The 26,086-nt window shown below is 34.2% G+C and overlaps 3 protein-coding genes across 15 annotated transcripts; 2 read left to right on the top strand and 1 right to left on the bottom strand.

Moving 5' to 3' along the window:
• The first annotated feature begins 457 nt into the window (after positions 1–457).
• Positions 458–9,934, top strand: LOC106762517. Of its 4 annotated transcripts, XM_022781150.1 has the most exons (15): positions 459–955; positions 1,097–1,205; positions 1,278–1,414; positions 1,744–1,923; positions 2,995–3,130; positions 3,597–3,931; positions 5,671–5,800; positions 6,170–6,298; positions 6,423–6,467; positions 6,685–6,764; positions 8,307–8,403; positions 8,523–8,612; positions 9,170–9,223; positions 9,323–9,388; positions 9,488–9,934. In XM_022781150.1, the coding sequence occupies exons 1-15, from the start codon at positions 591–593 to the stop codon at positions 9,638–9,640; spliced, it is 2,106 nt and encodes a 701-aa protein (XP_022636871.1). In that variant the 5' UTR covers positions 459–590; the 3' UTR covers positions 9,641–9,934. The 4 variants fall into 4 exon arrangements, 3 of the variants coding, with proteins under 3 accessions (XP_022636872.1, XP_022636871.1, XP_014501967.1); XM_022781151.1 differs by having other exon boundaries at positions 458–955; positions 1,097–1,414; positions 8,523–8,631; positions 9,488–9,626; XM_014646481.2 differs by having other exon boundaries at positions 1,097–1,414.
• Positions 9,935–11,908: 1,974 nt separating this feature from the next.
• LOC106762026 (putative pentatricopeptide repeat-containing protein At1g16830) lies at positions 11,909–16,819 on the top strand. Of its 10 annotated transcripts, none has more exons than XM_022781154.1 (5): positions 11,909–14,067; positions 14,337–14,543; positions 14,696–14,942; positions 15,054–15,982; positions 16,286–16,819. In XM_022781154.1, exon 1 carries the CDS (start codon positions 12,010–12,012, stop codon positions 13,978–13,980), a length of 1,971 nt encoding a protein of 656 aa, XP_022636875.1. In that variant the 5' UTR covers positions 11,909–12,009; the 3' UTR covers positions 13,981–14,067; positions 14,337–14,543; positions 14,696–14,942; positions 15,054–15,982; positions 16,286–16,819. The 10 variants fall into 10 exon arrangements, with proteins under 10 accessions (XP_022636875.1, XP_022636876.1, XP_022636874.1 ...); XM_022781155.1 differs by having other exon boundaries at positions 16,410–16,819; XM_022781153.1 differs by having other exon boundaries at positions 16,415–16,819.
• Positions 16,820–17,060: 241 nt separating this feature from the next.
• Positions 17,061–25,255, bottom strand: LOC106762027 (mediator of RNA polymerase II transcription subunit 8). Its single transcript, XM_014645707.2, has 6 exons — positions 24,473–25,255; positions 24,030–24,391; positions 23,379–23,585; positions 20,797–20,850; positions 17,628–17,688; positions 17,061–17,465 (listed from the first exon to the last, which is right to left on the bottom strand). The coding sequence occupies exons 1-6, from the start codon at positions 25,242–25,244 to the stop codon at positions 17,275–17,277; spliced, it is 1,647 nt and encodes a 548-aa protein (XP_014501193.2). The 5' UTR covers positions 25,245–25,255; the 3' UTR covers positions 17,061–17,274.
• Between the last annotated feature and the right edge of the window lie 831 nt (positions 25,256–26,086).

Here is a 26,086-nt window from a genome sequence, read left to right on the forward strand (position 1 = left end):
TTAAATGAATTACCAAAGAACGTATTTTGATTTCACTTGGTAAAATATCTGTGTCAAATTATAATCTATTATTTGCAATATAACTTTTGCATGTGAAACATAAAAATAATTAGAGGTTTTAATTCGTCCTTTAACTTTTACACCCTGTATCATAAGAAGCATTATCATTCAAAAATTATATTTAAGAAAAAACAACTTTTAAATTTTACAATTCAAAAGTCGTTTTTGATTTTTATAATAATTCGAAACCACTTCACTAATTAGAAGTTTCATAGGACGGAGAATAAGTCACAAATTAAAGGTTGCTCCATACAATTTCATATTTATTAATATTTCACGTAAATATTTTACGAATTTTCAATTGTTTTAATTTGTAGTAAAAACAAATTAATCAATGAAAGAAAACATTTTAAGTAGTATTTGATAAATACACAGTTTTTATGGGTGTAATTTTTAGAACCATACAATAGAGGATACCGCTTTGCCATTGAGACGGTTGGTGGTGTTGTTGTAAGTGGAAGTGGAGCGGTAAGGGTGAGCGAGCACTGGTGTTGATCAGAAGTGAATAGTCTGAGTCAGATTGAGAGCAGATGTCATATTGTTGGCACAGTTTGGGTCTTGTGCCAATTTCACAATCCCAAACCCTGTTTTCTTTTTCACAAACACATGGTACCTTCGCGAGGCAGAGGGTTCCTTGTTCACTGCTGCAGGAAATGTCCGTGGTGGAACCATCCTCACAATACAAGTATCAACAACAGAACAACCTTACAAGTATAAGTAGGAATCCCAGTGTCGGAGGGGATGATGATGGAGACGAAGAAGAAGGAATTTCGAAAATAGGAGTGCCAAGGCAGAAACACATCCCTGTTTCCAAGTCCCAGCTCGTGGATGCCATCCTCTCTATCATGTTTAACCAATCCCAAGATGTTGCCCATCACTTTCGCCTTCTCACCTCGTAAGTCTCAGAACATATCACTTTTATAGCATCCTTGTTTTTATATCTATCTGTTTCTCCATTCATCTCACTTCATTCTCAACTGGAGAGCCAGCGGGGTGAAACATGTTCTGTGTTTCTTCACACTTTAATTCTGAACAGATGCTTAGACTCCATACTTCACGCTGAGCACAAAAGCATTTTAGAGGAGATGCGTTCCGATTATCAACTTGCCAATTCACTCCAAACACACAGTTCATTGACACAACTGGTGAATATACCCAACGTGAATACCAAGGATTCAGACATGCTTACTGATGACAATGACATTATTGCAATTCAGGAAGACGCCAACCTCTATGACGACCAGCAGGATCAGAGGGAAAAGTCTGTGCTCCCTTACCCTGCTTTGGACCTCACTGCTCTTTTACGATCTCTCGACATAGCATCTACCAAGAAAGATTATGATAGTGGCTCCAGGTTTGTCTCAACACACAAGCCATTATCATCATGCTCCTTTCCTATTAATATGCGCCAAACACTTCACTTCATTTAATTCAATTCTCCATCTATTGATCAAAATAGAATGAAAAACTGTACCACCAAGTTCTGCTTTGTACAGTTTGAAATTACAGAGTACAGACATCATTAAAGATGATGAAACCTCTAAGGAGGATCACAGATTGGAAAGGATGAGTACTTGGCGTCTCTCAAATGGCTTTTTTTTTTTTCATTTCACTAATCCTATTTTTCCCCCTAAAAGGTTCATTCTAATTTCTAATTAGGTGCTATTCCAAATTTGCTGACAGGGTCACCATTGGTACTCGTTTCCAACATGCTTTCATGAAGCTTCTTTCAGATGCACAATTTGAAGAACTATCAGCTAGGGACCTGCTGTTAACGTCTGCATTGAACTCAGATTATCTCCTTACCTTGCCAATATATGTTGATTGGAAAAGAGCATATGAGTCTAATGCCATAATATTTAGGTAATTACTAAATTTCATATTGAATTTTGTGTCAAATTTTAAAATATTATTCTTTAATACTTTATGTGCATATTTATCATTTTAGCTTATAAAAGGGTTATATAATGCTAGGGACTTTTAAATGATAGTTTCAAAATAAATGCTTCAAACAATTAAGTGACCATCCTTCTGTATGATTGATTCCTGATGAGCTAAATAATAGACTTACCTTCTGTTTGCTTTATGTTTTTAAATTGTAGCATAGTTACACTCTTCGCGTCTTCTTTAGGATCCCAAGTCAAAGGTTGATTGTTGCAATTTTTTTTATTGTTTTTCTTCAAGCTCAAAGGGCCCTTACATGAAGAGTTGTGTTAGAAATATAATATAAAACATTCATGTTTTTTTCTACAAATACCTTAAGCTTTTGAGGTAGTTGACTCATGAAAAAATTATTATTATTATTAAAATTTTTGTGATTATTTTTTAGTGCATACTGCCTATCATATGTTTCCAATTGGTCGCTAAAGCTTATGGATGACAATGGGATGGAGCGGTTGCTGGTTTAACTATATTGTCCTTGTCCGAAGTAAAAAGCTTATACTCATATTTGCTTTTTATATTTGACAAGTATGCAAGGAAACATGTTATCATTAATTCAATGCCAAAAAGACACATTTTCATCTCTTCATTGATAGACAACGATGAAGAAATTATAATTACATAAATTTCAAAATTGAGTACCAAATAAACCAAGAGTTTTTTGTAATTTAAAATGACAATGTGTATGAGATCGGGGAGAGGGTGAATATATACATACTCATCCCGTACATGATTTAAAATCTGAGTATTACCTATGCTCAAACCCATGCTAGTCAATATGGGTATTTCATGTCAACATAGAAACAAGTTTGGACAATACTTACTGATACAAATTTATTTGTTATCCCTTGTAGAGCTTTTGGCTCAGGTAACATTTTAGATGGAAGGATTAATATCTCTTTTGGTGGATGTGAACTTAAGTAATGCAAACTATATAAACTAACATATTTCTTGTGTTATTTAATAAAAATGTATTATACTTTTTTATTGTAGGCGTGGTTATGCAACTGAGAAGCAGAAGGGCTTGTTAATTGTTGAGAAACTGGATTACTTACAGTCTAAGATTCTGCGAGGAACCTTCTTTGTTATATCAAAACCACTAACAAAACTTGGCTCCTGGATCAGTGAGGTTAAATTTCTGTGGTAGTTCCTTCATTTACCTCTTTTGTATTTGTGTGCAGAAATACAACAGTTTTCATTCTCCATGTATGCGTGCAACAGTTTCCATTCTCCATGTATGCATGCAACAGTTTCCATTTTCAGGATAGAATAGAAGTTCTTGCATTTTCTAAGGATCACTGTTTCCTTTTACGTTTACGAGAGCTATAAACAGTTTTCTCTAAACTTTTTCTGAGCAAAATATAAAATATTTTGACATTGTTCATCTGTGAAATGTGTTTAATCAATTTAATCCTTGAGACCAATCTATCTATAAAGCATGCCTTGTGGCTACTTAAGTAATGTCTCTGCTCAAGTATGGTCATGTTTAGCGTTATGCATGAGATGATGACAATATCTATCTGATCAACATTATCTTTAAAATTTGCACGTGAAGTTTAGGTATAAGAGTATAACATTTTTCTTCCTCTCTGCAGCTTTACGAAAATGGGAGTCAGAGACATGAAATACAAAACTGGACAGAAAGCTTGAGGCTTTGGCTAAAGGAATTGTCAGTATTTCAGAAATCACTACTTTATAATGACCCTGCTTCAGATGAGCATATAGGTATAAATCAAGAACCAAATGCAGAACTTCCTATTTGGTTGGCAGCTCAGAGGGCAGTAGCTCGATATGAAGGAATTTTGTCACAAGTTGGTCCTCGTGGAAGGCTCCTGAGGAGAATGCTTTCTTGGATAGGACTAATGCCCCCTTTGCCAGAAACTCCTTTTGAAGTTCACAATGATAATAATACTCCTGAACCTCACCTTAGGTTTGATCCACAAATCATCATTTTATTATAATTAGTTGTTAGTTCCTAGGTTTGCTCCACAAGTAATCTTTTTCATTACAATCTGCTAGTTGCTCCACTTATCATAAAAAACCAGATTGATAGAAACTCCATAGATGACTTTTCTAGGACTCTATATACTTGCTTAAAATTAGATTAAGGTACTCTCAAGTTTCAACAAGTCTTACATGAATAGAATAAGGTGAATAGAATAAGGTGCCACGAAGGAAAGACCTTTGATAAACCAGATGTTCTTGTGAGAAACCAATTAACTAACAAGTAACAACTTTAAAATAATTGAATTCATTGAACTCTTGACTTTTGGAGTACATAGGAATTCCCTATATTTTGGCAAAGTAGGGTTATGCTTAATCTAACTTAAAACTGGGCTATAAATACTATGGATATTGTTAGAATCGCTTGATTTATGCTGCGGTTAATATTTACTTGTGTTGGAAGTCTCACATCAATTAGAGACAAAACCGATTTAGAATATATAAATAGGTGTAAACCTCACCTTATAAACCGGTTTTGTGGAGTCTTAATTACATAATTAGGCTTACAATATATTTTATATTTATTGTGCAATGATCCTGAATTGTTATCAAGTCTTTGTATTCTATTTAAGAGCAATTTCTCCTTTATGAATGATATCCCAAACAGTTTATATCCAAGATTTTGTGCCATTATAATAAGATAGAGAAAGGAAGAAAAAAAATTGTCAACATCTTTAACGGACAGGTTCCTAATTCATGTAGTGAACATGTCTAAGATTTGGTGACATTATAACAAAAGTTAAAAGGAAACTAAGCAACTGAAATAAATAGCTGATGTTTGTCTCCATTAAATAGGGAAAAACGTATTCATACTTGACTAGTATGTAATTCCCTTAATAGGGCACCGTCGTGGTTGAACCTAAGTTGGTTGAACCTAAGTTGCTTGAATCAGGCGCCACCAAGGGTTCCTTTTACTTCTTTACAAAGCAGTCCTTATGATCGGACAAACAAAAAATTGAAGGATTTAATTACTTCTCCTTCCATGTACATATGCTACCCATTCTCATCAACTTGGAACTGATATTATTGATTGCACTGATTATGGCATTGCAAAATCTAAACAATAAGGGCACAGTGTACAGAAATAATATTCCACATTCAAAATAAATAAACAAATAATATAAGTACTATTTATATTACTTTTTCCTATTATAAATACTTTTTTGTTTTATTCGGAAGAGTGTTTCTCATTCATCTTTTATATAAAGAATCTCTTTAACGAATTGAAAAACCTCCTAAATATTATAGTTTAATATATTTTGTGTAGAAATTGTTGGTGCCAAGTTTCTGCCTGTTCCATTTTCGGGACATAGTTGGTTCTTTCTAGAAGGTTTGGTGCTTTATACCTGGCAGTTAAGTTCAAACAGTATCGTAACATAAATTGATGTGATGCCATCATCATCATCATCACTCCGGCATAGTACAAACTTATCACACCATAATACTACAAACTTGGGCAGGTCAATTGAGCTACCTGTTTCTTGACCTTGTTTATATGCTAACTCTCACTCTGTAGTGGGTAATTTATTTTAAATGTCTGTCTCAGTTCATCAATTAAGGAATAATTATTCTAAATCAATGTTCAGTTTGCTAGTTTTAATTTAGGATAAACTTAATTGAAGCATCATTGTTTGATATGACCAATCAAGAGATGTCTCCTTCCAGGCCTACTTTTTTATCAAGGATATCACTTAATGATATATGGAGACCTGCAACAAGGAAATACTGTGGAAATGATCCTTGGAAAATGTTGAAAACTTCCATTTCCATACTTTTCTCACAATCAGTCCTGCAGGTATTTCTCGATACCTACAATTCTTTGTAGCACTGTACGAATATGTATTTAGGAGATCCATTCTTACTTGACCTATGTGTATGATTTGAGGACATGCCTTATATTTGTGACCTTCATGCCTTCAAGATTTCATTCCTTCTGCATCATTTTTCTAAAAGGATTGGAGATAGATTATACATCTATTATTAGCTATAAATATAGCAGTATCATGATTTTACTAATGGTTGACATTATTTTTCACCTTTTTAGTCTGGTATTCAGTATATGTTCCTAGCTGTAAGAGTTAATAAAGTTCTTTGCTGACATTGATTTTTCATCTGTCGATTATACTACAAAAACTGATCCAAATCTTACATGTTCTGAAAATAGGAGCCAGCATTTGAAGAATTAATTCTACTATATACCAAGGAAGTTGGCGAAACAAATGGTAATGATAAAGCTGACGTTTCATCATTGCAGTTAAAGATCTATGAAAGAATTCCTATTCCAGATTTAGCGGTAATCATTTTGCCTCTACAGGGATTGACAGGTCCCAAATGAGAAGACCCTTCTTAATGTTGTTCCTGTTGTAACCTTCTATTTCTATGTGTAATTCTTCAAAGGAAATTGAATTTATTTTCAGGTAATATTCCCTCACAAAAAGCTATCATTCCGTATCATAGACACGGTAAGAAATCTGCTAACATTATTGTTCTACATTTCAGATTAGTTTTAAACTCATTTGAACTTACATGCTGTGTTTTAAGTATTTTATATTCTTAGTTTGTATATGTTGAATTGTGATGTAATTTGAGCTTCCTCTCTAAACCTTTTATTTACAGTATCTTTGTATTAATTTGTTTATCCATGTAACTGTTAACTATAAACTTACAATAAACTTACAGGTGCGCTTGGATATTGCCACAATTTTGGGACTTTTGGCATACTTCATAAACTACAAATTTGAGAATGTCTTATCTTCCCCGTATGTACATTTCAGCTTCATGCTCTCATAAGATAATACTTTCTAAATATTTTGCTGAATATCCATAGGCTATTTTTAATTATAGTTCTAAGTTCTTGATAATTAAGCTTAACTATCCCTCATGCTACGGATGCTTTGCTTTTTTTTCCTTGACAAAGTGGGAACGCCTCATGGTCTTGTCTGTGTGTGTATTTTCTCCTTTAGCAATTTATCAATAAAAGAAAATTATCAGGCAATAATTTACTTCTTTAGGAAACTGTTAGGAATTCAAGGTGAACTAAAAGTCCCACATAGTGTGGGGATGAGTAACAATATATAAATAGAAAAACTCACAATACTATTATTTTAAGGTTTTGGGTTGAATGTGGTGTTTCTTTTCCTTTGTATGAGTTTGTTTATGACTTATTTTAAATCTCCCTTCATAGAACCCACAAGAACATGTTAAACTGAGTCAACATTTTAAAATTTTAAAACATCTATTAAGTACCATACATGGAGCATGGTGCATAATACAGTAGAATAGTTTGAGTTAATTAGGGATGGTTATTAAGAAGTGGATTTTAGGTCTAACTCAACCTCATAAAACTGCCTTGTAAAGTAAGATTTGCACCCACTTATATATTATAAATTGGCCTTATCTCCAGTTGATGTGGGACTTCCAATACACCCCCTCATAGATCTCCACAATGGTAAGATATTGTCCGCTTTAGGCTAAGCCCTCACGAATTTGCTTTTGGTACCACTCTAAAAGGCTTCTTACCGAGGGAGGGAGGTATCTTATGTGTATGTAAACTCGTATCCATCTCACCCATGGTCATGCCACAATGCTCTTTACCTCCTCCCATAATTCATCTAACCATGGAGGAACGTACTCGTCTGAGTCCGGTCACCAGACCCGAACCTTCGGCTCTAATAACATGCTAAGAAGTGGACTTTAAGCCTAATTCAATCCCATAAAACCGGTTTGTAAAGTGAGGTTTGCATCCACTTATATATATATTATAAATTGGCCTTATAATGTGGGATTTCCAATAATGGTGTTTCCTTATTCTTAGTATTCTAATCTTGTTAGGAATCTTATTTTAATCTATGGAATTTTATTGTATCATTAACTCCAAAAATGTTTTCCAAATAATTTTATTACGAGAGAAATGGTTTTTAAATTGAACACAAGGTTTTATGAAGGTAATTTCTAAACTACAGCATATATGTGTGTGTGTATATATGCATGTGTATGTGTGTGTATATAAATATATGAAATAGACAAATAATTTTACATTCATATAAAATTTATGTATATGTGATTTATGTGATAAAAGCTTTCAATCTAGCGGTAAGTTCTTAAAAAACATAATCCATTCAAAAGATATTGAATGGTACTACATTTGGTAAAAGTTGTGTAGTTTGATCTCTCCCCCTGTATAATGAATTCTTTATGATATAGAAACAACTCATTTCTACGTTCCACCAGCAACTTTCCAGCTTAAAAGTTACACAATTTGAAAACTGATGGTAATTAATATTTACTTTAATTTTTTTCAGATCAGCAATTTTACTTGATGTTGTCGCCATAAGTGCTCTAATAATATATGGGAGTCGTGTGGTCCTTGGTTACAAACAGACATGGGATCGGTATCAGGTAATTGACATTCTCCTGTGCTATCAGAGATTATGGTAGAACATTATGAAAGCACAAATCTTTCTTTATCATTCTGTGGAAAGGAAAATATCTGAATTGTCATGAATGTTATATTGCAGCTGTTAGTTAACAAGACACTCAATGAAAAAACATTGGCAAGTGGCTTTGGCTCTGTGCATTTTCTTCTAGATGCCTCTGAACAGCAGCAAGTGAGAAACTTCCTTTGCTGTACTTTCTGTGCACCCTGTGGATTACTTTGAAAAGATTAGTACTACTGATTTATTATTTCATAGAGTAGTGCTCAATGTTTTTGGTTTTAATAAAGTTATTGTAAGGCTTTGAACGATTTTCTTTGACAAATTTAAGGTATAATCTCTTTCTAAACTATTGAATCATGTGAACGTTCTTGCATCAACTAGTCATCATATAAATGTTTCTCGCATCAACTGGCCTGAAAAACATCTTAGAATCATTTAATGGTAAATTTGAAAATATGAAAATCAGATCACGAAATACTTAGTAGAATTAATTCAATTTTTTTGTAAATACAAGCAATTATGAACATATTTTGTGGTTTATGTCCTGAAATCGAACTCCTGAACAGTAGCCCCAGTCATACTAAGTGGACAGGGTTATGCACGGTATCTATATTGTAAAATGGGGGACTGCTCTTCCAAAACAGGGTTTCTTCTTTACAACCTCGTTGTTACGTATTCTGATCCCATTGACGTCAATCTCCTTAAAATTTACATGTACACTTTTGCAGTACAAGGAAGCTGTTTTGGCCTATGCCATCCTACTCAAAGCAGAGAAGGGACAGGTTTGTCAATTATTCCTCCTAATTAAGTTACTCTACCTTCAGTTGTCTGCAAATTCATTTTATGATATAGCATTCCAAGTGTAACATTCTTGGCTCCAGGTTATTTCTCGGCAAACTGTTGGAGAAAAATGTGAGAGATTCTTGTATGAAGTTTTTAAAGTAAAGGTGATACATATATAGATATAAGTTTTTTTGGGGGGTGCGTCTTCTCTCTATATTATAGTCTGTTGGTGCTGCTGATCTTAATCATTGCATAATTGGCAGGTTGAAATGCCAATAGACAAGGCACTTAATACATTATTAAGGCTGGGCCTAGCAACTGAAACTTGTATTGATGGGAATCGGGGATTGTTGGCTATACCTTGTCCGAAGGCTTATGAGGCCCTTAAAGAACGATGGAATATTTTGCTCTGTTAGAACATGCACGGTCATAGAGTACTGGAAACGACCTTCACAGTTTACCAACAAAGGCATTGTATATAGTAACTTAGTAAGTACATAATCCCTCATTTTATCCGGTAATAGTTCTCTGTATATAGATGAGGCTAGGCATATTCATGCTGCACTGTATTAAAAGCAGTTCTTTATTTGTTAATATAGTTGTTAATGCATTATATATGCTACTACCTATTTTTCTTTATTTGTTTTTTCTTAAAAGTACCAAATTCATAATGGTAATTTGAATATTACAGGAGTTATTTCAAATACTTTACATCCAAGTGTTGTATATGTCTATTTCGTAGTTCATTACATACTAAAAATGGAAAAGTGACCCACAACAAACATTGTATTATGAAAATTTTAGATAAAAAAAATGCAACAAAATAATATTTTAAATGTTTTACTGGTGAAGTAATATAGAATAATTTATATGCTGACAAAAAAATGAATAATTTCTCATAATTAAAATATGATTTATATAAAGAAACATGAATAAATTTGCCAATAGTTAATGTTTTTTATTAAACATTCTATATGTTTTACTATTTGATTCATTTTATAAGAATGTGGCTTTATTAACTTTTGAGTTAAATTTGGTAACAAAAAGCCATTTAAGATGAACAACTTTTAAATGTGAAAAGTTTGATTTTATACCTTTGAAAAATATCATATGTACAAATTTTAAAATAGGTATATTAAAACTGTATTAAGTACCTAATAAATTATAGTTGTTATATCAACCAAAAAATGTTCAGGTAAAATAATTTTTCATTTAATATTTTCTTGCAAATTCTCTTCAATAACGTAATCTTGTCCAGGCGTTTAAAGTGCTAAAAAATTGTGTGGATGGGTGTTTAACATAAAACCATGATGTTTAACATATCCTCTATTAGATGGGTGTAGTTAAATATACATATAAAAATATATAACATAATTGAATTGAAATAATTATATTAGTTCATTTTTAAAATCATCTTCGCATCAAATTTTAAAAACTTAAAAATATATTTAATCTAAATAACAAATATAAAAATTTAATTAAATCAAAATAATAAATATAAACAATAACACTGACACTAACATTAATACATAATATAATATATTAACTTAATATGTTAATAATTTCTTTTCAAATTAAAAAAAAAAATCTAAACACTAACAACATATATTTTACATATCATTAACTATTTAAACAGGATTACCCAAATATCAAACTAACAATAATTAAAACATTATTTATAATAAAAAAAATTGAATCACATTAAATAAAATCCACATATACCAAATTAGTATTTAAATATTTTTTATTATAAAATTTCCCTAAAAAAATATTTACAATAAAATTATAAAAAAATATATTTAAATTTATATTTATAATAATAATTCTATTATTTTCTAATATCATAAAAATATAAAATAAATAACACACATTCACACATGTGTTTTACAAATATAGTTTGACTATATTGTAATTTGACAATCATAGTCAATAGTTCTACAAATATAAAATACATTTTGTTATTTTCAACTTGTTTTGAGATATTTTTTGTATTATCAAAGTTAATGTATACAAAATAAATTATAGGTATTTTAATAAATAGACATGTTATTATTGAATAAAGAATAAGAAAAATAGATATAAATACCTTATTTATATTAAATAATAAAATGTCTTATTCGGTTAAATTATATGCTTAAAAAATCCAATTATCTAAATTTAAGATATTTTATCACTTGACTGGACTAATTATTATATTTCATTTTTAGTAATAAAGTAACTATACATAACATTTAAATCTTTAGAAAAATAATGATTTGAACAAAATAAATATTTAAAATTGAGAAATATTTTATGTGTGGAGAAAATAACATATAAATCGAACATGAACTTAGAAATATATTTAAATTTCTATAATATTTTTTTTATTTTTAAAAATTTACAGTGTTTTTTTACTTATTTGGTGTCAGCATAAAATATATATCTAACTTTAGTTAGATTGATTACTATTTTTAATATATAAATAATTTCTACGGTAATTTCATGAGGTAGTTTTTTTTTTTTTTTAATCAACTATAACTATTGTTGAATTGTTTAGTATATATAACCGATTTATTATGTAAAAAAGTTGGCTATTAGATTTTAATAATAAATTAAAATTAAGTTACTGATAAAAAAAAAACTGAGCTTCATTGAAAAAAAAGAGAGTATAGCTTCTGTATTGATTTGTTCTGTTTATCAAAGAATAATAGATTATTGTGTGTTAAAATTTCAGGAACTGAAGTGAGAGTAGAAAGAAAACATGATATCAAAGAATTATTAGGGTTTAGAATTGTTTTTGAGGGAAATGATATGGAGTTGGATGTGCAGAAGAAAGGGAACAGGAATAGGGTGGAGACTCAGACTAATGCAATGCCATTCTTCTTCTGCTTGGTGCTGTGGGCAGAAACAGAAGCAGAAGGAGAAGCAGAGAGTGAACAGCCAGAGTTTGAAGCTTACAGTGTCTAGATGTCCATCTGATTTGATTGCCCTTTCCCTTTTTTTGTGGACAGCCCAACGGCGCCGCCATGACATGGCGGCCATCGATCACATCGTCACTGTGCTCCGTCGCCTCACTCACCGCTATAACACTGTCTCAGCCACGCTCTCTGAGCTGAAGAGCATTGGATGTGCCTCTCTCACAAACCCTAAATCTCAGTTGGTGTTGTTGAGGGTTTACTGGCGTGCAGGTATGTACGACATGGTTGTTGAGGCGTATGAGCACATGCAAAGCGCCTACGGATTTGTCCCCAACACCTTTGCTCGTAATTTGCTTATGGATGTTCTCTTTAGGACAGGGCACTCCCATGTGGCGGTCTCTCTTTCTCTCTTCAATCACACCCATCCCCCTAATTTCTTCACCTTCAACATTGCACTCTTTCATCTCTCCAACATGAACTTGAAGAGGCAATGCCACAACACTCTCCCTTACATCTCTCATATTTTCAGAGCTACGCTCAGGGCAGGCTATTCTCCCTCCCCTCTCACATTTCGGATGCTTCTCCATTCCTTCTGTAACATTAATGCACTACCGCAGGCTTTTCAGCTTTTGGCACTCATGACTGTTCTGGGCATCGATTTCTCTGTCAATATTTGGACCATTCTCATCCATAACTATTGTAGGTTAGGCCGACTTCATCTTGCTGCCAACCTCTTCAACAATATGCTTCAAACGGGTTGTTCTCCTAATGTTGTAACATATACCATCTTATTTAAGGCTTTTATGAAATATGGCATGCTAACTCATGCTTTCCGTTTGTTTAATGGCATGTTATCTACAGGCCACATCCCAGATTTAATTTTATATAATGTATTAATTGATTGTCTTTCAAAAGCTGGAAGGTGTCGTGATGCATTCCGAGCTTTTTTAAGTTTATCCCACCAAAACTTAAAACCTGATTCTTATACCCTTACTTCATTGTTATCCACGATCTGTCGTTCCAGGATGTTTTGTCTCTTACCCAAAGTAGTTATAGCCTCCAGACATATAGATACTGATTTAGTGTTCTGCAATGCTCTTTTAAGCTCTCTTACTAAGGCCGACCTACCTTCTATTGCCGTTGGATTCTATGACCGCATGATTGGTGTCGGTTTTGTGCCAGATAAATATAGTTTTGCTGGACTGTTAAGCGCACTCTGTGCTGCAGGAAGAGTTGATGAAGCTGTTAATATGTACCGTGTTGTTGTTATGAGTTCTCATGATACTGATGCTTACTTACATACTGCAATAACAGGCGAACTTTTAAAGGTCCAGAAGTATCACAAGGCTGTCAGTGTTACCAGATTAGCAGTAATGAATAGATATCCGCTTGATAGTGTGGCATACTCAGTTGGTCTCTGTGCACTTCTTAGAGATGGGAGAATTCAAGAGGCTTGGACATTGTATTACTGGATGAAGGACAATGGTCTGAACCCTAGTGTTCATACCTATAATATGATGTTTTTCACATTTTGTAAAGCAAAAGATCTTCCAGTGATAAAACAGATACTGCGTGAGATGATTGAGTCAGGGATACACCTGAATGACAGAAATGTCTTCAACTTATGTAAAAATTCTTGTAGATTGGATATATATCTTTCTGTTTTAAATTTGTTGGCTGAAATGAGAGATCTGAGGTTGTTATCTGCCAAGGCATTGCATGCATTAAACTTTGTTTGGCATGAGGAAGGAGTACAAGCAAAACATAAACATCAGGCTGAAGTTAATACAAAGTGTAACCCAATTCTATATTCATCCAGTTCTGAAGATCTGTCAGATGTAGCTGCTTCAGTTGGTTGAACACTTATGCTTACCATGTAGCACACTTCTGCTTGAAGGGTTGGTTAAATTTCTATGCTGTGAAATTCATTAATTTATCATACCCCGGTAATAGTTACTAATCTTATACTTTTTCTTTATATTTTGTGAAGGGATGGAGGGGTTTGGGTGTTAGCATATTCCAGCTATTAGTAGAGTACTTGTATTTTCTTGGAACTTATCAGTGGCAGAATTCAATAACATATTTTATTGGAACACTTCATATTTGAATACTGCACTGTATACTTGAAAATATCTGTTATATGGCTAGCCTCAATTTTGTAACTTTGTTTCACATCCCTGACTAATATTCTTCTCTGTTTGTTTTTGTCAACTAGGTTACTTAAGAGAGGGAAGATTCTTATTCCAGGCAAGTTTACCCGCCTTAGTGAGCATGGCCGACATGAAATCATTTATTTCTTGCATATGGTTTGCACAAAAGAAAGACTACAAGAAAGTAGTTGTATTGTTTACGGACCCAACATCTTCCATGTGTTATCTTGATATAAGCTGGAATGAGATAGTGAGAGAAAGGCTGGGGAAAGGTCTATTTTCTTAAATACATTATAAATCATTATTATTTTCAGTATAATTGGAAACAAAGTGCAGTGGCAGTATTTTTTTATGCTTGCACTCTTTTGTTACATAGTTGCAAGCTTTGTCACACTATCTTTTATACTTTACTTCCCGGTTGCAGCAAAGCTTCAATGCATCCACATTATCAACTCCGACGCTTGTAACAATTGGGACGTATCTTTTCCAATGCGTCTGAGAACAGTGTTGACACCATGTCGTGCGCGTCCCGGACGCTTGTCCATGTCCACAATGCATGGAAGCGGGGAAGTGCAACCTCCTAGCCATGTCAGAGCTTCATAGCTCATGTATGATGTTGCATGGGATACCTTCGATATTACCATCTTCGTTGACATTTGTCTCTTTTTCAGGTACAGTCTGAATTTACTCGTGATGAATAAATTAGCCATTTCCTTTAGTGCTGATTTTAATAGTGCTGATTTCAATATTACCATTTTCATTGACATTTGTCTCATTTGCAGGTACTATTTATAACAGAGCTGATTTTACAGTTACAGAAGCTGTTGTCGATGCTCTTACATCTCCTATTTTACACATTCAGCCACTTTCATTGGATGATTAGAAGGAGTTGCTGCTGCTGCCACTGATTTCTATAGAGAACCAGATCAGTATACACAGATTGGACAGAGTCGAGCAGAAGAATAATGTGTTTCAATCTTTGCTCCCAGTTTTTGTTTTTCATAATAGGCGTAGAATTTTGATACTTTCTTTAGTTAGTATAATTAGAAGTTGTAAATAAACTGTACTCTACATCAAAATAAAGAAAAAAAAAAATTATGGCCAATTTGAGTTAGGCCATGCTGTTTTTAGTTTAGATTAGTCTAGTTTTCTTTACTTGTTTTATATCTTTCCACCAAACGAAAAGAGAGACGTGGACAGAAGCTGAAAGTCAATCCGAAGCAAGGCTGGTCAAGCAAAGAATGAGTAGCTAGCTCGATAGCTGATGGTTGGCGCTTGCCAGGGAAATTTGGCATGCGTATGACTGTTAGGTTGGTTACACCTAAAACTCATGCATGCCCTTAACCTTAAGATTACTGTTGCAGTATTGTTTTATATTTAGTCCAGGAAATAACTTGACAGAGGACAGAAGAATGAAAGTGAATTGGAAAAGATTATGTTGAATTAAAATGAATTTAGGGGGTGAGTCTCCAACATCATCACCTCCCACACCTCCCTCTCCACTTCCCATTAGTTTTGGACCAGGCAACAGGACATACTCCTTCTCATTATCTTCCACTCCATCGCCACCTTTCTCACTAGCTCCTTCATCCCACCCATCTCATGACACTCTTCCTCTTCTGCACAAGACATTACCAACTACTAATGTTCCTTATGCATTTTCATTGGATCATCAAGAACTGGAATCCAAGAATACATGCCTCAAGGATTTGTGAGTCCTCTCTTAATTTCATATGCATTTCTACATATGCAACAAACAATCTTCATTTCAAAATTCATTTTGCATTCTCTTCGTTTAATTATTGAGTTAAATTTTTGATTGGATGCTAAATCATTTTGTTATACTGAGAGGGTGGATGCTAAGCAGTGCAAATTATTATTTGTGGGGACTGGGGATGCTGAATTGTCATTTTACAGAGTATGAATCATATGATAGTTTAGGATGTCGTGCTTCCTTTTGTTCGAGTCTAGCACAAGTGATACACATGACAAATTATCTCTCTTGGACTGGTAGGTATGCAAAGAGCCCCCTCTTTGTCATCCAAAAGTCAAAAGCAATTATCTAGGTCTTTTCCCGCCATTCTTGATGGATGTAAGGCTGAAGGTGACACTGAATTTTTTTTTCTCCCCTTTCTAAGGACAGGTTAGAATGGTTTTTAGAAAGATGTTGCAGTTGCCGTGACAAACTTCCTTGAATCTTCACACAACAGCATAAGGAATAATGAAATCAGTATTCTCCAGAATTTGTTCCTATATTATTGAGGCATTCGATTAAACTCTGAAGTGTATACCTAGACAACATCTAACATCTTTGCTGAAATTAAACGAGTAGATATATTTCTGCAAAATTAAATTTGAACAGAAGTAATATATTTTTGAATTTTTTTTCTTGTAAAAGCAAAATTGTATTTAGTCCAAATAGTTTATTCTGCAGTGAGTTGGACTCATAAATGACCACCCGTGCTCACGGCTTGTTTATTCTAACAGCGCTGCTTATCTTAGAATCACCTATTCTCCACGAGTAGCTCACATCCAATCAAATGAAGAATTGGTAAAAATTTTGGTTAAATGATCGGTCAACTATTACAATATGAAATTAGACGTAATCATGGAAGGAGACCAATTCATCGTGTCTGGGTTTGGCAAAAATGAAACTCTACGAACCACGATTTACATTATCACCCCTACAAATAATTTTGAATCACCCCTACAAATAATTGTGTGAAGAGCCATTTTATGCTCTTCACACAAACTAATTTCTTAATTATAATGTGTTTGCACAATTGTAATGCATTTATAAAAGCCTGCCTTATAATTTCAATTAATCGGTCAACCTAAATGGACTAACCAGTTTCTTTTTACAGTTTAGTTCTTTTACAAAATTAGAAACAATTTGGACCCAAAATATAATAAAAAGTTAGGTTCAGTTTTTCTAAACCACGTATCTAGGGCAACAAAGTTCGGTTCAGGGTTTCAAGCAAAATCATCCATGCCCAGTCCTCATCACTGCGGATTTTGCTGTCTCTGTTGAGAGAAATTGGGGTGATTCTGTTGTGTGTTTTGAAGTGTCACCATCCCAGATTGAAGATTCTGAGCATTCGATGCCATGCTACCAAATGCCTGTGAACCATGTTGTTGCTGCTGCTGCTGTATGGGCATCATACCACTGGGATTGCCACCTCCCATGTTAAACACTGCAAGGTAAACCTCACAGTGATGATTTAAGTAAAAACTCGCACACAAATAGATGGAATAAATGACACACCAGGTTGCCTCAACCGTTTCAAGGACAGACCAGTTAACAAGGTCCATAAATAACCAATGAAAAAAATAAAGATATAGGATAAAGTTCATACTCTGATCATTCAACATTTGAGAAGTATGACTTCGCTGAGGATTGTTTCCAGGTAATCCGAACTGAGGAAATAATAAATGTAGAGCGAGTTAGAATATTTTATCCTCATTATTTAAGTCAACCAAAAGCAAGTAGAGACAACTATTCATTCTATACATGTGATGAAAAACCAGTAAATGCATAATACAAACAATTTATTCAAGAAAGCTGCCAACTGAAAGCGAGTCACAAGGAGATGATGGGGTATATAAAGAGAAGCAGAAGTGGTTAGAATATTAATGAATTAGTTAGTTAATTGATTGAGACGTTAGTTATATGTAGATAAGGGAAGAAGGATAGAAAGATAGAAAGAATGAGGGAAATATGCTCAATGGTAAACTAAGCATTAGATCTTTGTAAAACGAGAAATCCTTTAACAACGGGAAAGAGTAATCTATTATTTCTTGTTCCTTTCATCCTATTCAATAAAGATATTTCTTTTCTTTCTCATTTTAATTCTTGGTCCCGACAATTAACTTGCTGAATTTTTGAGGGAAAGCCAATGTTATAGATGGTGGAAGCACAAATTTTGGCCAAGGGAGACCTGCCAGCCTTTGTGGGGAAAGATTCAATTCGGTCAAATGCTAGGGCCGAAGAACAATATGCATTCATGAGCATAGAGGGTGTACAAATTGGAGTTTGTCAAAACAGGTTTAACATCATGACAACATGGAGATTTATAGGCAACTCCATATTTCCTCATCATCTCAAACATTCTCGCAAAAGCTAGATTTTTAATTATATTGAAAGGATTGACACTTGTAAGAAAATTCAGCAACCTGAGCATCATGCTCTTCTTTAAATCCACTTTTAAACATATGATCAATAATTGCTTAAACTCTCCCCTCCCACTACCAACTCTTGCTTCTCCTTTAAAAACCAAACAACCCTTGTCTTTTACTGTTCTCAACCCCCTCACGTTCTTCATAATCTTCACCAACTATACTGAACGTTCTTTTCTTCGAAGAAGCTTCTGCCATTTTCATCTCCAAATTTTAATTTATTCTGAAATAGAAGTACAAGGTTTGGAATCCTTCTCCAACAAGATGATGCTTAAATCTAAATATTCCTCCATTCATAATCTTTGAACAATAGTTACATCTCTATTTTCTACCATTGCCATTAATATCTATCTCATGTTTCAACCCAATATCTGACCTATTTCCAAGAGCATTTCTACTTCTACTTATAATAAATGAGGAGACACTTGCATTGCCATTGATTGAATTTGATGCACACCCAAACATATCATACTATATTGACAATTGGAAAAGAAGAAATGTAAAATATTTAAAATATGTTATACAATACTTGCATTGCCCTCACTTTCTATTTCAATTTTAAATAAAAAAGTTAATTAAACTACTGCAAACTTACCTTAAACTGAAAAAAGAGAAGAAATTGTCACACGAAAGACCCAAGGCATGGCTAACAAAGACCACTCAAATGGAGTTGTTGTGAATAGGCTGTTGGGATAAACTTAAATTTTAGGGTTTTATTAATAATTTTGTTTAAATCTTATTTTATTAGTTTTGGATCTAGTAATATTTAATTTGATTTGATAGAGATAAAATAACGATGTGTAGTTATGATTTTCTGTTTATCTAGGTAGAATATTATTTTATGATAGAATAAGCAGATTTTATTTTTAAGTGAGTTAGATATTTTATTGTGAGTTTTTATTATTTGTACTTGGCCAAAGGCCCGATTTGCACCTATTTAAATGTTACCAAGGTTTAATGAAAATGGCCCACAATGGATTGAAGAGTAAAATTATTTGTGTGGGTCACCATTTTTATCACCTCCTCCTTGATAGACCCAACATAGGCCAACCACAAGAACAAAGATGACAGTGATGCAAACAGAGAGAACAACTTCCGCCAGCCAGGGGAGGGGAATCACAAACCAATTTTGTGCTTCAAAGTCAAGTTTACTTGCAATTCAACTTGAGCAGCGGGTGTGGGATCGTAAACTTGTATAACACTTGACTTTGATAACCATGGCTACAATGAATTAAAATTCATTATCGACCCAATTTCAATCATGAAGGTGATTGGAACATTGGGTGTTGGAATCTTGGAATTTCAACTTAAAGGGTGAACCTTTAACATTAAACTCTTCTGTGTTTGGCTGACAACTCGAGAATGGAGCCACAAAGAAAGGGAAGGATCAGAAGCACTCATAGAGGTTCATGTGATACAAAGCACACCTTAATCCCCACCACCACCCAAGCTGCAAGACTTGGTTTGTATGCAATGACCATTGGGTTCCCATTCCTACGGCAGGAAAGCATTGCAATGCTTTGAGGAGGGCAGATGAAGATCATAATGATGAAGTTGAGCCATGTGATCCATCCAACTACCACAAATCCAACCTTGAGGACAAGGATGCTTTTTAGGGGTGGTGTATTGTTAAGGTACTAGGAGAAGGAAATGTTAGATCAGATAGTTAAAATGAGTTAGTTAGTTGAGGTGATAGCTAGATATAAATAGAGGAAGAAATATATGAAAGAGGGAAAGATGTTCATTTGCAAATTGAATATTAGCTCTTTGTGATGGAGAAATCCTTTCTTTTCCTTTTCATTTCACTTCTTGGTTCCTAACAGAGACTAGCCAATCCATATGTAGAATGAAAATCATGTTATAAAATTCCAAAAAGCTAAAAGAAATTAAAAGCTTCTAAAACCAAATTCATAAGTTTGCAAATCAGAACAGCCCCTAAAAGTCACCAATCAGTTTTTATAATAGTTGCAATGACGTATTAATGGACTTGAATCATCATGAAGTATAACACCAATGGAGTGAGTCAAACAAAACACTGACTAAATTATTCTACGAATAAATAATACAGTTCAAAACATGTCAGAACGCCATATATAGATCACCATAATTTCTGGACTTCTTTCTTGTTTCATTCTAAAAACTAATATACCCCAAATGCCGAAGGCTCCTTACAATGCAAAAGTATAGGGGAGGGTTATTGTAAGCATGACCCACCAGACAACAAGACACAATTTTACAGTAGCACCAGTCACCCTCTTGTGTCATTTGAATGCAACAAAAATTTTACTTCTATAAAACCAATGAGACATATTGGGATTATCCACAAGGCGGAGAAAATAGAAGACAAACCTGCATCCGAGGATGAAGAGTCTGTGAAGGCAGTGCGCCAGAAATGTTTGGAATCTGAGATATTTAAGAAATAATGGTCATAGAAGTAATTGTTGAAGGAAGGCACATTATCAGTAGGGGGAGCATAAAGAAAAACAGCAACAATAATCTTTTCAAATAGCAAGACAAGAAATCACTTCCCAAAATACATAAATCATGTCCAGGAAAACATTATTATATTTGATCCCAAAAGAACTTTACTTGTTCAGAAAGCTCCACTTCAATTAAAATAAGGAACTTTCAGCAACACTTTTTCAAGCTAATGTTCGTAGCTGAATAGAACTGCTATTTTCTGTGGCATTTCAGGCCAAAAAATCTGTACCATTAATGTAACTACATCATCAACAGAATTCTTGCTCACATCCCATTTTCCCCACCCAAGAAGTCGACAAAAATCCCTGTGCCCAAGGGAAGCTCTAGCACTAAAGGAATTATCACAAATTACCCATAACATACTGTAATAGGGAAAAACAACAAGGTTATCTGTTTAACATGAAACACACCATTTCATTTATACACATGTTCAATAGAAAAGAAAAGAGTTGAGTGAGGTTTTCATCAAAAAACGCATCCCCTATTTGTCATTTCAGCATCTCTCTCATCCATCCTCTCTTTCGTTTTCTTTTCATCACGTTTTCCCATTTTTTAGAACCTATCCATTGAGTTGTGGTGGTACCTTAGAACCCTACCCACGTTGCTTTTCTCTCCAGAAACTAAGTTGTGGTAAATTTGGGGTACAGGGATGGTGCTATGAGGAAGGAGGAGAGTTCCACACCAAAAAGATTGCTTATTTCACTCTCTAAGGTCTTACCCACAACTTGTAAATTTAAAGAATAGGCTATTGGCATGTTTTAGCTTTGGTATGATTAATACTTGTGAGCTGTGAGCACCAGTTTTAGTGATTTTGTTAACTGTGTTGCACATAGCTTCAAACAAATTTCTAAAACTTCGGATATTTTTATTGGTGCTCCGATGTGTTAATTTCTACCTGGCATGATTTGTTAGGTAGCAGTTTGGTTCACTCTCGGTGGTTAGTATTTTGACACTCAATGTGGCCTACTTTAATATTTTTATAAATTCTATTTTAAAGTATATTGTTGTATTTCAAGGATGGTAATAAATAAATATTTGGAATAAATATAAAAGAAGTGAGATTATATTACTAGGATCTATGTTAAAACCAGTACGTCATTAGCGGATGATAATAACCCAGGCTTGTATGATTCCAAGAGGAGAGGGTTATCTGTTACATCGAGCTGCCACAAGGGAGATATCACCCATCGAGGAGAGGGAATCAACAAGATGTAGCAGCCCAAGGTAATACTGAGACAATGATATATTTTAGTGGAGAAGATAATCCATTAATTTCACATAATTTACATTTTTTCTCTTGATAAATTTTATTTTAAATTTTCTTATTAAACTTATGAATGATAAATCTGTTACTACTTTGGATATAATAAATTTGAACTCTTCAATATTGGATATATTGTGGATTTTATTAAACTCACATGTTTTATAAGTTTTATTTGAGGATTAAGTGCTATATTGAAGTTGTTTTACTGAATAACTCGTGTGTTGGTGTGTTTTCCTTCTGGTTCATAGTGGTTGTTAGCCCCATACTAAGTCTTTTTATTAGTAGATGGGTTCTTTAGTTTCACTGTGATTGGTTTATGGTAGGCCTCCTTTGTGTTGGTGGCCATTTAATGTTATTTTGGGACAATATGTATATTCTGCAGCTATAAGGAGTTTAATCATGCTTTTATGTTGAGATTGTTATTTTTTCGTGTTGATTGGATAGATATGACGTTGCTGAAAACTCTGGCTGGTGATCTACATTCGTAAGAAGTTTTCTGTAAACTTTGGGATATAAAAAAATAAAATATAGGGAAGATTCTGACAAAATTTCTATAAAATTGTATATGTTCATTTTTTTTTGGGGAAAATCAGTTTTCAAGTAATGCTTCACTGTTTTAGATTGTTTTAGACTTGCCAAGCGAAGGGTACTGGCCAGTGCCCAGTCACAGCTTGTTAGTTTGGGTCGTGACATAACAATAACACCATATATTGGTCAAACCACAATCATGGAAGCCATACCTACTCTATATTGGAAGCAATGCACAACTCATAATTACAAGCCCAGAACAGGATCAATACAAGCATATGATGAATCACCTCTATCCCTCTACAGAGATTTCCAAGAAACAAAAACAAATAATATTAACACAAAGGGCAAAAAAATGGAGTCATGGTGAAATTTACTGCAAAAGGGTAAAAAAACACACAACTAAAACAGTAAGTTCACATCTGTGTTGGATGTGGACTACAAAAAATTGCCCTCCTTCAAAGAAGTTCGTGCCTCCTTTTGATTTATTTAATTATTTATGGTGCTGGCTTTCCCTTCAAATAAATACCAATAGACAATCAAAGAAATTTCAATAAATTAGCTATAAGATCCTTCTGCATTTAGTCATTCATGATGTAAATAATATCATAGAAAAATACCCGCTACTTAAATAAATCAGATTGCATAACTAGCATACCATTTGAGTATTAGGTGTTGTTTGAGCAGCACTGAATAGTGCACTATTAGCAGGACCAGAAAACTGGCTTAATCGAGTCATTTGATTTCCTTGATTGAGTTGGCTTTGACCAATGCCATGCTGAACATGTCCTGAAGGCAGCTGTCTACCCTGAAATTGCTGATGCCCAAGTGGTTGAGAAAATTGCATCTGGGGTTGTCCATGCAACTGATGGAAAAAGCACGCTTGTTACCACCAAAAAAGAGAAAGATACAAAAAAAGAACACTGATTTAATTTCTGCTTTGCCATTACTCAGTCCATGCGTGTATTCATGGTGTTTAGACTACCCAAACAGAATGTATTCAAGCTATTCTTCTTTTTATTTTATATTGATCACTCAAAATTTACTAGTGTCCCGAAGCATGCAAGGAAGCACACAGATAGACGGAAAACAGTAAACAATTTACTATCCAAAGGACTGGTTCGTGGTTCGTGGTTTTCCCTTTTTAAATAGGACAAATATTTGTATCGAAAGCAGCTTTTAACACATGGAAACTGAGAAGCTAGAGCACAAAAAGATTATACAACCATGTATATAGCGTACTCGAACCAGTGTTTAAGGTTAAATGAAGGATGCATTGAGTAAGTGAATACATAACTTGAAAACTTACCTGTCCCAATCCTTGCATTGCTGATTGCCTGAGCTGTTGCTGCTGAGCAAGCATTTGCTGCTGTTGAGGTAACTGCATCAGTTTCTGACGTTGCTGCTGCTGCTGCTGTTGCTGTTGCACTGGGGCTTGCTGTTGTGAGGTTTGCTGCTGAGGGGATGGTGTGTTCATGATATTTGTAGAAGACCTAGGTGAATTGGCATATGGCATGGGTGAAGGTGTTGTATTGTCAAAAGAAGTGGTGGAGGTTGGGGCGGAAGGAGATGCTGCTGATCTTCCCAAAAGTTGTGACGCCGAGCTCTGTAACAAGGGATTCTGTGGAGGCATGGTGTTGGAGGAGAGAGGGGTATTCTTGATGTACATAGCTGGAAGAAGTAGTTAAAAAAGGGAGTTAGTGGGAGGAGAGAAAGAGACTGATACTAAGTAATAGCACATAAAGCCTTAACTGTTAGGAGCAGAAGATGCATCGTGAGAAGGAGGGTCAATGAGTCCCGGAAGTGCATCTGCCAAATGAATGGGAGGTGCGGGAGTGATCTGCCTCTGGTCAAGGGGAATGCGTAATCCATCACCAGCATTGACAGCAGCTCGGAGTAGATTTTCTTGTTCTTGGATTTTGGCAGCCTGACCTTTGTCGAGAGTGGGGGCAATGGGGCCCTGACGTGTTCCGAAACAATAGGCTTTGCGGGTGTCGGCCAAGACCTTTTCAGCGCCTTCGCAGGCTGCGGCGATCATGTCGAGTCTGGCCTTCAGCTTCTCAATCTGAGTGGGAATTGGGAGGTTTTGGTTTTGCATGCCCTCTAGCAATTGCTCTCTCTTGGAGTTCTCCTCCGCCTCCATTTCGGGGAGAAGTTTGGAGGAAAGCATGACAGGAAGTATGGAGGCGTTCTCTGCATTCACGTTCTTCGGATGGACCACGAAGGCCTTCGAAACCTTCTTCATGTCGTCGACGATGTTGAAAAGCTCGAGGTTCACCATAGAATACTGACCCAGGATGTCTTGCCATTTGGGCGTGGTGTTGGTGCGGCCGTATGCCTCGAAATCTTCCAGAATACGAGAGATGGCTTTGAAGAGGCTGATGGCGCGGGTCTTCACCTGCTTCAGATTCAGCTGCTGTTGCACTGCCTGGTTCAACCGATCTTCACCTTCTCCGCCTGCACCAGCTGCTCCTCCTCCTCCTGTGCCCTCCATTCCCGGCGCTCTCTCTCCAATTATTTGCATCTTCTATTTAAATTTATATTTATATTACTTTTTAAGCTAAATCATATTTTTAACGCCGGTGGTTTATCACTTAGCCAACCTAACCTAGTCACTGAGCTAGAGAAAATTTAACCCAACCCGATCTATAATAGATAGGCGGGTAAACGGATTTACTGGTTCACTTAAATATGATTCTTTTAAATAAATAAAAAAATTATAAATTTTCTATTATTTAAATTTAAACAAATTTTATTTTTAAATTTCATTCAGAGTATTTAATTAATTTTAAAAATAAAAAACTTAAATAATTATTTTAAGAAAAAATTAATAAATATTTTTTATAAAACTAAAATTAAATTTTAATAAAATAAATTAGATAAGTAAATTAGTAAACTAATCCGATTCTCGTATATTTAAACTCGATTTAAATAAATCAAGTTAAAATCTGATTCATAAAAAAAGTACCATTTTTTCAAACTAACCTAATCCAAATCCATGATAAATCCATCTTGATTTGTGTAGCAAATATGCTGATAAAAATAAAAATAATAATAAGCTTAAAATGATAGATCCTCTAAAAAAAATCTTTACCAAATATATTGACAAAGGTAAGTGGTGTGTGGAAAAAATATCAATTTGGAAAAAAGAGAAACTCTACTTGAAAATGATTTAAATCCTTATTTATATATATAAAATTAGTAATTTTAATTGAATTTCTACTAAATTTTAAAAATATTTATTAATATTAGATTTTTCAATTAAGTATACAGTAAATATTCAATTATTGTTAATTGAGAAATTATAAAAATATATTTAATGACAAATAACGGGAAAAAATAATAATTACATTTCTTAATTAAAAA

This window comes from Vigna radiata, chromosome 5 (genome assembly GCF_000741045.1).
Source record: "Vigna radiata var. radiata cultivar VC1973A chromosome 5, Vradiata_ver6, whole genome shotgun sequence".
In the NCBI taxonomy this organism is placed as follows: domain Eukaryota; kingdom Viridiplantae; phylum Streptophyta; class Magnoliopsida; order Fabales; family Fabaceae; genus Vigna; species Vigna radiata.

What these genes read in the sequence shown, in the direction of transcription:
- LOC106762027 (XM_014645707.2), bottom strand. Translation starts at nt 25,244, where the DNA reads ATGCAAATAATTGGAGAGAGAGCGCCGGGAATGGAGGGCACAGGAGGA. An exon ending in TGCATCTTCTGCTCCTAACA is followed by an intron (nt 24,392 to 24,472) that starts GTTAAGGCTTTA and finishes TACTTCTTCCAG; the next exon opens with CTATGTACATCAAGAATACC. An exon ending in CAACACCTAATACTCAAATG is followed by an intron (nt 20,851 to 23,378) that starts GTATGCTAGTTA and finishes TAAATATCTCAG; the next exon opens with ATTCCAAACATTTCTGGCGC.
- LOC106762517 (XM_014646481.2), top strand. Translation starts at nt 591, where the DNA reads ATGTCATATTGTTGGCACAGTTTGGGTCTTGTGCCAATTTCACAATCC. An exon ending in ACTCCTGAACCTCACCTTAG is followed by an intron (nt 3,932 to 5,670) that starts GTTTGATCCACA and finishes GTCTCCTTCCAG; the next exon opens with GCCTACTTTTTTATCAAGGA. An exon ending in AGACATGGGATCGGTATCAG is followed by an intron (nt 8,404 to 8,522) that starts GTAATTGACATT and finishes GTTATATTGCAG; the next exon opens with CTGTTAGTTAACAAGACACT.
- LOC106762026 (XM_022781152.1), top strand. Translation starts at nt 12,010, where the DNA reads ATGATATGGAGTTGGATGTGCAGAAGAAAGGGAACAGGAATAGGGTGG.